Below are 12,795 nucleotides of genomic sequence, written 5' to 3' on the forward strand. Positions count from 1 at the left end.
CACTTTGTCTTCTATCTGAATTTCTTATGTTATTAAGACTCTACAAAAGTGCTATTTTTATATCATGCTTGAACCGTTTCAGTGCTACCATGTGTCTGCTACAGTAATATCAAAGACTACGCAGCCCATTCCTTCATGCACACATATGCTTTATTGAGAATTCACAGCAAAAGAATGATTAATCACTCACAGAGCAAACCACCTGACAGTAACCCTCACTCCATAGCCTTTAAATAGCACACCAACTTTCATTAATTGCTTCTGATTTAGTTGTCCACTACCCTTTCATGTAAAAAGCCCCAGACGACACTGGAATAAATATGCCACCCAGCTTCCAAATTCAAAGAAACAGTTTATTATTATTGCCCTTATGTGCTGGTTAGAGGCAGAGTGAGTGGTCAGGTTAACCACACAACTGATTTGACCTCTGTATGGCTGGAACCAGAACGATTTAAACAGGTGTCAGAGTCCTATAGAAGACACAGTATTTAAAACCAGTAAACTGAAGTGACTATCAACTCATTGCTACCCCACTCCAATAATAAGTCATTTGTTATTAGTTTTATTTTGAATAAAATGTGAATCCCCTGTCCGAACCAAATGCAAATTGAGCCTACTCTTGTTAGAAAGGCAGGGACAGCCAGATAACCACACAGAATAAAACAAAACAAATTCAAGATGAGTAGGCTCTGTCTATATTGTATTCAAATTCCCACCCCTGGTCGGAAGTGTGAACACTGGTTTACATGCATTTCATCTGAAGCATTGCAGCTGAATACGTCACATCAGAATGGAAGGACTCTGGTAAATTTCCAAAAGTTACACGATTTGGTAACATTTGGTCAACTGATTATCGTTTCTAAAAGTGTCCGACAGGAGCAGGACATTGCGACTACTAAAGCACCCACTGTGCTCAAGGCTTAAGGAACTGAATACACCATTTAAGCAAAAGTTACAGGTGTCTATGAGCATGGTAGCCCTGTTTAATGTCTAATAATTGTATCCTACAGATTCACTGTAGATTGATTTTCCTAATGAAAACCTGCTGCCTACAAGTGTGTGAGGAGAAGGCAACAAAGGTCTGTAACTGACTTCTATCTTAATAATATTTTCTCATATTTTTCTTATTTAATTCAAAACTTTTCTTGTAGAACCAACAAACTAATGGATATAGCATCACTTGAAGACATTTTCACACATGAAGCTCCAGGGTTTTCTGGTTCCAAACAAACAACATATCATCACAACTGGTTCACATTCAGTCAAGGCCAAGATATCTGGGAATTTACTTTCCATTTTCTAACCATTTGGGAAGGGAAAAAGATTTAACGCTTGAGTAAATTTAAAAAATAAAAATAAAATAAAAAATCTACTGCAGACTTTATGCAGAAAAAATCTTCACCTCAGAAAATCAGCTCAGGATATTTTCCACAGTTGTACGTTCTTATATGTAGCACACATGTGTTCTTGTGTTAAAATGACTTTAGATTTCTTGCAGCTCCTTATGGAGCCACCAGCTTAGAAAACAGTTCTCACACAAAAGCACAAAGTAAGGCAATGTACAGCACTCACAAAAACACAAACACAAAGAAACATTACCCAAGTACTTGAAAAGTCTCTAATCCCTCTTAAACTGCCTACAGAGAATGACGCTTGGTATATCAACCGATGTTAGCATAGAAACATTCATTGACAGTCTAGTTTAGTGCAGATCAAACACACTCAAATCAGGTACAATGGAAATTTGTCACACTGTATATTTTACACTTAGCAAACCCAACATCTAACAGCCTTCAAACAGCTGCAGTACCATCAGTCTGTAACAGACCAATCCCACCATTGAACTTTTGGAACAACCAAAAAGGTCCCAAGTCAAACTAAAGGAACAGGTCACTCACAAGCTCAAGACACATCCTTGACTTTGTATTTCGCTGGGATTTTTCACAATGTAGCATTATTTCACAGTGAAACAGTCCAGCTTCAGGGGTTATAGAAATATCAGACAGACGGTACAGAAAGATTTCAGAGCAGTAAGCAGGAAGAGGTTCAACATTTTCAGTATGATGAAGTACTAAGAGAATTAAAAGGCTAATCAAAATTCAAAACCATGCACATGGAGTCAGTGTACAGTTTAGCATCCACCAAATCTGGCACCGGCATTTCAGCAGTTTTTCCCGTCAATTAATTTTCCAAGTGTGTAGACTGCACAGTAGCAGAAATTGTTTTCAAACTGGAGACAATATACATCAGTCCATCTCAGGTTGTTTTACATACATCTGTGAAATACATTTCTCTATGAAAGGTTTTTTAGAAAACTTACATTTAGCTGATGGCAACATGACACCACTGAAACACACGATTGATTTTCTTGTGACGTTCTGCTTTTAAATTGATGTCAATGATTTTGACTGAGCTTATGTGGTGGGACTTATACACTGCTCTCGGCAGAGGTGAGATCCCCTTGCTGTATAATCTGTAGTCTTTAGCTTTGATGTTCTGCTCATGTATGTAAAACGGTGGAGGCGACGCTGTGTGAAGTAGCTGAGAAGGTGCTGACTGACGTCACGCTAAGTCTGACTCATGTATTTGCAGGAATCTGAAGAGGAATGCAGAAATATAGGAACTTTTGCATTATTTTAGCTGATTAAAGCTCCCATCACTGAAAGAGAAAGGAAGGACATCATGTGGTGTGGGAAAAAGTCCCTTTACTGTACACATTTAAAAATAATAATCCAATTTAAATCTGGTATGGTTGTTCAATCTTGCAGTCATATCAGACTCCCATACTCTCTGGGAGTTCATATTTGGACTTCACAGAGAGCAAACATCACAACCTGTGTCGAAACGACCAAACCTTCATGCAGCTCTCAGGATGAATAGAAACAGGCCGTGAGTCACAACTCGCAGACTAAAAAGCAGCTTTCAGTGTCCAAGCCCAAAGGTGGTCTATCAGGTCAGGAGCATGCTACATCATCAATTTGTATTTGTCCCAGGATCAGACCGCAAATAGCCTTTTGATTTTTATAGGAGTAGAAGCAGACATTTTGGACTACATCTTGTGAAATACATGTGCTGACTGACTCGTGACTGAATATATTTTACAGTGTAGCTGAGATAGGCTGCAGCCCTCCCACGACCCTGACAAGGATAAGCGGAAGAGGATGGATGGATGGGTGTATATATTACAAGAGACCCTGGACTACAGTTTGATAGACCTGCAGCTCAAGTGTGATCAAGAACAGCAAAGTAAACTATTACACCAAGTGAACTGTGATGTGTTCATATAACATAGGGTAGTTAACCCCATATTACAGTGGAAGTTTATGATATGAAGACATATGGAGTGTATTTGCCCAGTCTCAAATAATACTACTATGGTACTATTAGTACTACTACTACTACTACTACTACTACTACTACTACTACTACTACTAATAATAATAATAATGAGGGGGATTACTCAATCTTGATGAGTATTCTAGTGTGCTTGCCTGTAACATGTTCTTTTCTTATTCTTGTTTTCTCTTCTGATTGTTGTGATAAAGACGATGAACACCAGAGATGTCCCTCTGTGGGTTTTGTTGCAGTGTTCAGTGTTGTGCTCCTCAGTTTGGGGGGTGGGGGGTTGTTTTCCACTGTATGTCCTTGTATGCAAGTTCCTGACAAAAGGAAGACATGTCAGTTCTCCACGCTGCAAGAAAGTATGCTTTCAGAGGAGTGAGTATTCAGAGCCATTGTGCCAGCTGTTGCAGTTTCCAGTCATAGCCAATTTGGCTCCACAGTCCTGCTCTTTTGTCCATGCTGGTAATTGTGACTCCAGTGCAACTTGATGGTAGATGTTTGGTGTCCCATGATGATGAAATCATGCAGGCCTGATTATGTTTCCAGCCCACTCTTGCTGGCTGCTGTGTCACCCTAATCAAACCACCTATGGCCCTGTCTCCGTGTGTTTCACTGCTTGTCATTGTCTGTGTTACCTCGTAGTCTTTTCAGTAAGGCCTCGTGATCTATACCTACACTGGCCACCAGTCCTCCTTCATTTTCTGGAGCTCCTCTGTAGTCGATGTTCTCTCCCTTTAGAGTTGTCATTTGGCCCCCTACAATCACAGTGATTACATGATTGAAATGGTCATTGAACAACAATACAGCTGCATTTAGTATTTCATTTCTTTTGAAGTATCTGTTTAGGTGTAGTTAAGCCAACATGCAGCCTAAGGTAATAACTGTTACTTTCATTAAGGAGGCTGCATGATTGGTTCAGTTTGCTGTTTGGATTGTCCAAAATATTATGGACAGTTATATAAAAATAGGATAATGTATTAAATCTTTTCAAATGAAACTGGAACCAGAAGCTTCTTGACGAGGACTCGTGCTTATTGTGTAGTGATCTTTTTAGCCTCGTCTGAGACGTACCATCTCACAATGCTCTTGTTAATTTAATGAAGTGGGAAAACAGGACAGGCTGGAAAAAAATCTTTGCTACGTTACCCAGTTCAGTCAGTAGTGCAGCACCAGCACAGATGTCCCACTTCTTAATAACGGTGGTGTGGACGTAAACATCTGCCTCCTCTGTAAGGCTTGTCTCACTTGAATGTGTGTCCAGCAGTGACAGTACTTTGTATCCTGAGAAAGACAGAAATATTAAACCATGTTAGCATCCTCATCCGCCATAGCTGAGGTATGACATCTTGTACTAATGTTTGAAAGCAGGAAAAAAGGAAAATTTTTAAAATTTAAAAACATACATTAGAAAAAAAAAAAGCAACAATAAAAACACACTGTGCAGTGCATTTTCTTAAATTATAGAAACTAACTAACTGACTGCAACACAAAGTCTTTGTGTGAATGGAAAATGGATTTGAAAACTAGACATTTAAGTGCAATTAAAGCCTTTGAATTTTAAATATTAAATAAATGTAAAGGACCACTCACCTGCTCCACCTGCTTCTATGATTGTTGTGCTGTTTCCAAAAGCATTCCGAATACGATTTTTAACTTTTCCAGAGTGAGAACGTGATACTATCACTTTCTTAGGGCTGGCGTTGTAGGATGAGCGGCGATTCACATTTGATCCATGACCTACGACCGCCCAGGCTGAAGGAATGATGAAAAGTACACAGAGAGACGGAAGAAGCTGTAAATGTCTCTTTTTCAGAGAGAGAAAAAGTCTTTTACAGTTAAAATAAATGAATAAATGTTTGCAAAAAACCCCAAATACATTTAAAGCAATTTGGCCCAAAGTTACACATGTTTTTTTGTATATGTTCAACTTTTCCAAGTGATTGACAAATGCCAATATGCAGGTGTGTGCAGTGTAATAGTGGCGCTCTGAATACAAATAAACACAATAAGTCTTCTGGATTATTTTGGCTTTAAAATGGTGTATGCTGCTCATTGCATTAGCAGCTGGTGAATGTTTAGAACATAAAGAGGGAGATCTGTTTTTAGGAGCTGAGACACGAGGCTTCAAAATGCAGAGCAAGAAGCTTTTTTTTTTTTTTTTTTTAAACGTACAATGTATGCACAAAGTGTATCGGGTGTTCGGTGCCTCACAGCAAAATAGCCAAACTATTAACGAAGGTGACGCCTCACAGACATCCATCAGATAGAGCTGCCTGTGCCTTCAACTGTCAGTCCAAGCAGCCATGCCCCTAATAACAGTAGTCCTTAAGAAAATCCAGAGGTAAGTTGTAAACATATTCAACCCTGTACAGCTGCTGAAGTGAGAAATATCCACTGACAGCACAACAGGTTTTTATACCAGCCTATTAAAAATTATTTATGGCCAAATTGGGCATTGTAACAGGGAAGTCTACAGAGAATGTGATACTTTTAGAGCCAGCCTCTATTGGCCAAGCTCCAAAGGAAGAGGAACGAATGGTTTCCGGCACTTGACTTTTGATTAACTGTGTAGCACCAGAATTTGCTGCTTCTGCACCGTAACACAGCAATTGTGACGCAGTTGTGCTTTACAGTTTACTTATTTACCAAGATGACTTCCCAAATGGGAAGACCAATAACTTAGAAAAAGAAAACGCCCCTGAAAACTCACCAAGTGATGGACTTGGCCAATCACCCAAGAAGCTGACTTCGCTCAACAATGACCTTATATTATTGGACTGGATGTGTAACAATAAAATGTGGAGCCTTGTTTAATGTGAAAGCGGCTGAAGCACTTAACCTTACCAGTGAAGCCAGCAAATGGCTGGTGTACAACTCCAATCACAGGTTTACCATCTACAGCCACACACACCATGGTGGTCACATATTTCACCAGATTCTCTGTGGACAGATGAGCAAAGAGGCAGAAGGCAGAATGAGGATAAGACAGAAACGGATAAAAAGACATCTTAATCTAGAATAAAATGCATGAATCACAACAATAATTTATGCTGTTGTTAAAACCCAAAGGGTCCCGTGGCAGTTTAAATGTTTAAGCTTGATATACAAGCGTTTGAAAATGACTCTCTCTGGCTTTACTTTTTCCACAGAAATGTTCCTTAATAACACAGTTATGGATCCCAGCACAATACAAGTATCACTTTCATATTACATTTGCATGGCACTGAAAGCCTTTCCGCAGCCTCACATGCTACTTCTTAAGAAATCAACATGCTTCAGTTTAGAACACGTCACTGTGGCCGGTGGAAACGTTGGACGTCGGCGACTCATTGTCAGTCACCTAAATCAACTAATCATCTCTAAACACACTTCTGCTTTAATTACCGCCCACTGCACGCTTTTCAAGCGTACAGCAACCAGCATACTAATTTTAAACTAAAGTAGGTCATGTGCACAGCCTGTCACCCACAGAGACTCAGTATGCGCATACATAAGGACACGTTCACAGAGTCAGTCTCACAAATACACATCAGCACCCAGTGTGTTCCTCCATCTGGGAGGCTGCCAATGAAACAGGCCAACATTTAAACTGTTACCCGGGTACATCATGAGAAAGAATGCTAATGACATGATATATTTTACAAATAAATTATTATTCAATTTTAATCTCATTTTAATATAAATTAATAATTTATATTAAAACGAGAATGCAGCGGAGTTTCTCCTGCTCTATATTAATAAAGAGGTCAATTGTTGTTATATAACACTGTTTTATATAACAATACTGACTGTAAAGACATTTTATCAGGATATATTTTTCTTTATTTAACAAATAATGAGCTTTAGAATAAACCAAAACATCTCAGTTGTGCAATTCTGAGCATGTTCAATGGCCTTGTGTCGAGGAAACAAACAGATCTTTACTGAACTTGTGTAACTGGATTTCTTTTAATCAATTTCCAACAAATGATTTTATACAGTATTGTGCAAAAGACTTGAGCAATCCCTTATTTATTTGTCTTATGTTCTCTTGTCCACACCATGCCAAAATACACCACGTTTCCATCTAACAGCACTTTCAGAATCACCTTTTTGGTGCAGAAATACTATTTAATGCCTATGAAAATATATTTATTATTTTTGCAGATTCAATTCAAGAAATGGGAATTAATTACATGTTTTCGAGACAGGGTTACTGCACCGAGCGCTCCAATTACCATGGACTACTGTTGCCTTCCCCCTCCACATCTTCTCGAGCCTTTCTCTCAGTATTTCTCGAGCGTCTCGTGTTCCTTCTTCCTGATGTTGCTGTCATTAAGTATTGCTACATCTATCACTACAGCCGTCTTCCTCTGCTTGTCCACCACTACTATGTCCGGTTGGTTAGCCAATCCGTATCTGGAAGTCCCACAGGATCTTAGCTCGGCCATGCTCAACCACCCATTTTGAATAGAATAAACAGACACACACAAACCCTCTATAGTCTATTCTATCTTTTGTTTTGAAAATGGTAGATTTGACATCATCAAACATCATACACAAAATAAGAAAAACCTCACTGAGAGCACACAAGCTGCCACACTATTAGTTGAATATACCATTCTCCTGTGGAACTTCAAATATGATATCAGTATGAGATGAGGCTGGCTGAGCGTCAGTGATATGCACACCTGTGTATTCCTGTGTCGCGTCTAGGGGATCGATCCACACAGTAATGCTCTCGACTGGAATGTCACTGCTCCCCTTAAACTTCTCACTTATTGCACCTGGAATGTTCTGGCTCCATTGTATTGAATTATCCTCCATGTTGTCGTGTTCTTCACTGTTCACCTAAAAACAAACACACAGAGAGGGAGATTAGTCCCAGTTTGTGATTTAACTCCCAGATTTGTGGAGCCGCTTATAAATGAGAGCCCTCACCTGCCAACAAATACAAGGCAAGATAATTTGTGTTTTCCCAGGAGATTTCAAGGCAGCATGCAGAAGTAAAGAAATCTGGGCTCACCGTAACTTCAGGGAATGTGTTCTTCAGTAGGTAAAACATCTTTCTGTGAGACTGCAGGTCGCCCATAGTGAGTGGATCGTTAGCTCCTTCCTTTGTTTTGCCCTTTGATTTCTCCTGCAGGACATTTTCTTCACGCACCTGCTTTACCTAGAGAGATTTACAAAGCAAAACAAAGCTCACATTTTCACCAGCTAATGATGGCTGTGTGTGGCTTACTTTTCTCTATAAATTCATTCATTATCCAGTTTATTCTACACTTTGCAGATGGTTTGCTTGATATCTGTGAAGGAGTCGTTTAGAAAGGTTTTTTTCTTTTGAAACATAAAAACATCAATATTTAACTACAATCAGAGATTGACACAAATTTGTCAGTGGCAAGAAATTTTATTTTCAGTCATATGGGGCTTAAATAAAATTGAACTCTTACCTCTTTGCCACCTAGTTCTGCTGCCTCCATTGAGACAGCCAACAGGTCCCTCAAGTCCACTGTTCTTCTCTGCCTGCATGGATAAATGGACAAAACAAGAATCGTTAGCTTCCCAATGAACTTTTCCTCACAGCTAACCTGCTGAAACTGTATGAGCCTTATCAGGTTTTATATGATGCTAGAATTTCAAACTCAATAATATTTAGTAGTACTTTTGATACTATGGGGAAAGCTTTGAGCTCATCTTGAAGTAATAGCAGTAATGACAAGTACGTCATTTCTTGACAAAGTAAACTTGTTAACTTTTATCAAATTTTCCCAGTTACACGTTAGTTTTACTCAGCTACGTATTTAGGATCACGTTTGGAGGTTTTAATCATTTCATTACAGATCATGACAGTAAATTATATTTTAGAACCTACTAATAAACAAAGGGTACAGCAAACAATACAATACCTAACACATCCAAATAATTTAATTATTATAAAAGAGCAGCACTATGAAAATATTAAAAATGAACTTTGGATAAAGTGAGCTTATGCCAAAATAAAAACAACTGAAAAAAAAAGAAGAAAAAAGTTCACACTGCTCTGCCTCAGTCGCAGCTCTTCAGGCCTCAAACAGTCTGATTTGACTGCTCCGTTCTGGATTTCACTCTTTGGTCCTCCACACAGCGAGCATTGTGTCCACTCTGCCACAGCTCAATATGCAAACCATTCAGCCTGCAATATTTATTGATCTTTTATCCAACTACAGTCTGGTAGCCATTACCTTAATGACAATGATTAATGTTGCTATTGGGTGATCGCTAATAAAAATTCACACGCACACCAGCCAGGTTGACATTTCTGGTAACTACTTAATAATTCAATGTTGTTGAAATGGGAGCTTGAATGACCTCTGACATTCCGTCATTTTCAGTCCAGTATTTGAACCTGATCATTGTGAGATGAATATATTTCTTTCTTAAACCACTTAACACTGACATATAAATCATTCACACATAAAAAAGGCATCCAGCTCAAGTGATGAGCCAGCGTTCTGCCTACACATGAAAGACAACTTAGCAAAGAGCCAATTTTAAGTTCTATTTAAGCACTTTATTAGCAGCAGTATAATAAAGTTTACTCCAATTTCTTTAGTTGAAGTTACAAAAATACCCAAGATAACAGGTTGAAAGGCATCGGATAATAAAATGCTTATCAGCTTTTAGCTGAAAACTTGGACTATCTCTGCATGGTACGAAGTGCATCCTTAGCAAAATAATGTTGAGGAATCTAAACAAGTAGAGGACAAAAGAAAAAGTGGGCCTAAAAAATAAAGATAAGCAGTATCTTAAACTCTTTCATTTTTCAGCATGAAAAAGATCCCAAAGACTCTGCAAACGTAGTAAAAGAGTACCCGGATAGAAAAATGGACAAATGAACATCATCAATCATGGATTGGCATCCTTAGAGCTGGGACTTAAACATTATTGACTCAGGGTGGGATGATTTTGACAAGAGAACGGAACAAAACGCAGCCAACATCCAAAGAACTTTGAATGTCCTTCGACTACTTAAATTATAGGAAAGATTACTACCTAAGAGAGTTCAGCCTTTCAAACTTCTTGAAATTACACAAACACGTTTGTGTTGTATGCTTGAATGTTTCAATAAATTGCTGCAGCTATTTAACATTTTTTTAGTAAGAAATGAAGGCTGGATCAAGACTTTTGCGCAGTACTGAATGTTATTCTTCATTTGCTGGCTGGTCTTGTCAATAAAGAACTAGAAAAGGGATGACATAGCTTCATCTTAGCCTTGTGATTATAGGTGTGGGTATTTAGCCAAAGATTTGGAGATTTTAAAATGGGCTGAGGCAGTGTTTAGTTTCAAACAGTGTCACAGAACTACATCAAGGCTAGTCCTAGGCATTTTTTAAACAAAACATACCAGTGCTATCACAGTATTCACAAAACCCACACTGATTACAACCCTCTTAACTAAAGCCAGTTCTCTCTCTCTATTTTTTTCCCCCTAAACTACACAGAGTCGTTTAGAAAGGCATATTCATTCTGCAGGACAACAAAGCCAACTGCACAGGCAAAATCATTCAGAGTCAAGTTCAGAACAAAGAGCCCTGCCACATGTTGCATGTGCCTCACAAAGCCCTGCATCATAGTGGGGCTGCATGAAGTGACAGCCTTGAGAAGAACTAAATCCATTGAAACTGTGGCAAGTTATTTCCTTAACTTATTGAAAAATAAAGACACTTATACTTTAATTTTACTGCCTGAAACTGTCAAGTGTTACATGTAAATGTAAGAGTGATATGAGCCTGTGTTTCAGATTACCTGGTGACAGTGAGGTACCAACTGCTATCTGTTCTCAGAGTGGATGTTAGTGAGCTCTCCCTGTATGCTGCCAACGGGGAAGTCCAACCAGATTAACCTGTCACATATGTGCACCTTCTTCATTCTGACCAGATTTCAGCTCAACCATGAAGATTAACATCAGAGTTTGAGTTACAATTACATCAATAAATCTGAGATCATCTGCCAGAAGGTGTTAATAGGTTCCTTTCTAAGAAACCTTACAGGTAGTTTCTTTGTGAGGGAACGGTACATAAAACCACTGACACCTGCAGATGCCATGTATGATGTATTGTGCATGGTGCAGACATGTGATGGGTTAATCTGGTTGGACTGCCCCGCTGGCAGCATACCAGGAGCGGACTAACATCCGCTCCGAGTACAGATAGTATAAAGCAGGGGTCCCCAATCCCAGTCCGCGAGGGCCGGTGTCCCTGCAGGTTTTAGATCTCACCCTGGGTCAACACACCTGAATCACATGATAAGTTCATTACCAAGCCTCTGGAGAACTTCAAGACATGTTGAGAAGGTCATTTATCCATTTAAATCAGCTGTGATGGATCAAGGACACATCTAAAACCTGCAGGGACACCGGCCCTCGTGGACTGGGATTGGGCACCCCTGGTATAAAGTGTATGCTGCAGTTGTAGGGCTCACTAACAGCAGATCCCATAAAAATGTGTGCGAATAAGAACGTCAGGGAGAGAAATTACGAACACGCATCAGCACAGTTCTTTGGCGTCATACTGTCACCAGATAAACTCGCGCGCTTCATCTATTAACAAAGAATTGTGTCAGCTGACAAGAAAATAAATGCATTTTAGAGACATGTACATGAGAATAAAACCACAGACAGACACTCTACGAGCAGTGACAAGTTTTATCACGTTTTACCACTTACTGTGTTGAGAGGGGAGTCTGGGACCTGAAGGCAGCCAGGCGGCTGGAGATGACCCCGGAATACAGGTGGTAGATGACACCGACTCCAAGGAGACAGAACACCGCCACACCGAGCGGTGACAACCGGATACCCATCGGAGCCATGGCTACACGGAGAGCCTTTTCGGGTTTTTTAGCCGGAAAATGATTACTCAAATCCAAAATAAAAGCACATAAGTGCTTACAGGAGCTAGCTGACGTGGCTGTCCCCCGCCGCCAGTCACGAAAACCTAGATCCGCGTTGCCTCACAACTGCCAGCTAATCTTCTGATAAACACGTCGACTGTGCTAAAACAAAGCTAGGAAACAAGCTGTCAAATAACCCAACACACTGGCTATTTTTTAGCAGCTGACTAGCCGTTTAGCATCGTCCGACATGTCTGAGAGAATTCACCCAAAAACGAGGCCACCGCTCCCGTTTAGAACGACATTCCGATTCTTGGACAGCTCCCCCGCTCCTGGTTCTCGCTGTTAACTAACTGAAACGAGCCAAGTGTTCACAGCAGAACAAACACACCTCTGTTCACTCATTTTCCCTATGCACCTACAGATGTCGCGACTGCTCACTTCCCTTCCGGGTTATTGCTGCTTTCGTCACTGCTGTCAGTTCTTCTGCGTCTTGACTTTTTTTTTTTTTTTAAATTGCCGTTAAACTTCCAGATAGCACTTATTTTTATTACTACTAAAATTCTTCCATTTAGAAAAAATACATTAGGATGATTAAAAAAA

General features: G+C 39.6%; 1 protein-coding gene across 1 annotated transcript; it reads right to left on the minus strand.

Annotated features, from left to right (window-relative positions):
* Positions 1-132: 132 nt before the first annotated feature.
* On the minus strand, positions 133-12,638 carry bpnt2 (3'(2'), 5'-bisphosphate nucleotidase 2). Its single transcript, XM_080861173.1, has 8 exons — positions 12,029-12,638; positions 8,775-8,847; positions 8,348-8,494; positions 8,013-8,172; positions 6,187-6,282; positions 4,933-5,094; positions 4,489-4,623; positions 133-4,097 (listed from the first exon to the last, which is right to left on the minus strand). Exons 1-8 carry the CDS (start codon positions 12,169-12,171, stop codon positions 3,952-3,954), a joined length of 1,062 nt encoding a protein of 353 aa, XP_080717299.1. The 5' UTR covers positions 12,172-12,638; the 3' UTR covers positions 133-3,951.
* Between the last annotated feature and the right edge of the window lie 157 nt (positions 12,639-12,795).

This window comes from Rhamphochromis sp. 'chilingali' (assembly GCF_963969265.1).
Source record: "Rhamphochromis sp. 'chilingali' genome assembly, chromosome: 16".
NCBI classification, from domain to species: Eukaryota; Metazoa; Chordata; class Actinopteri; order Cichliformes; family Cichlidae; genus Rhamphochromis; species Rhamphochromis sp. 'chilingali'.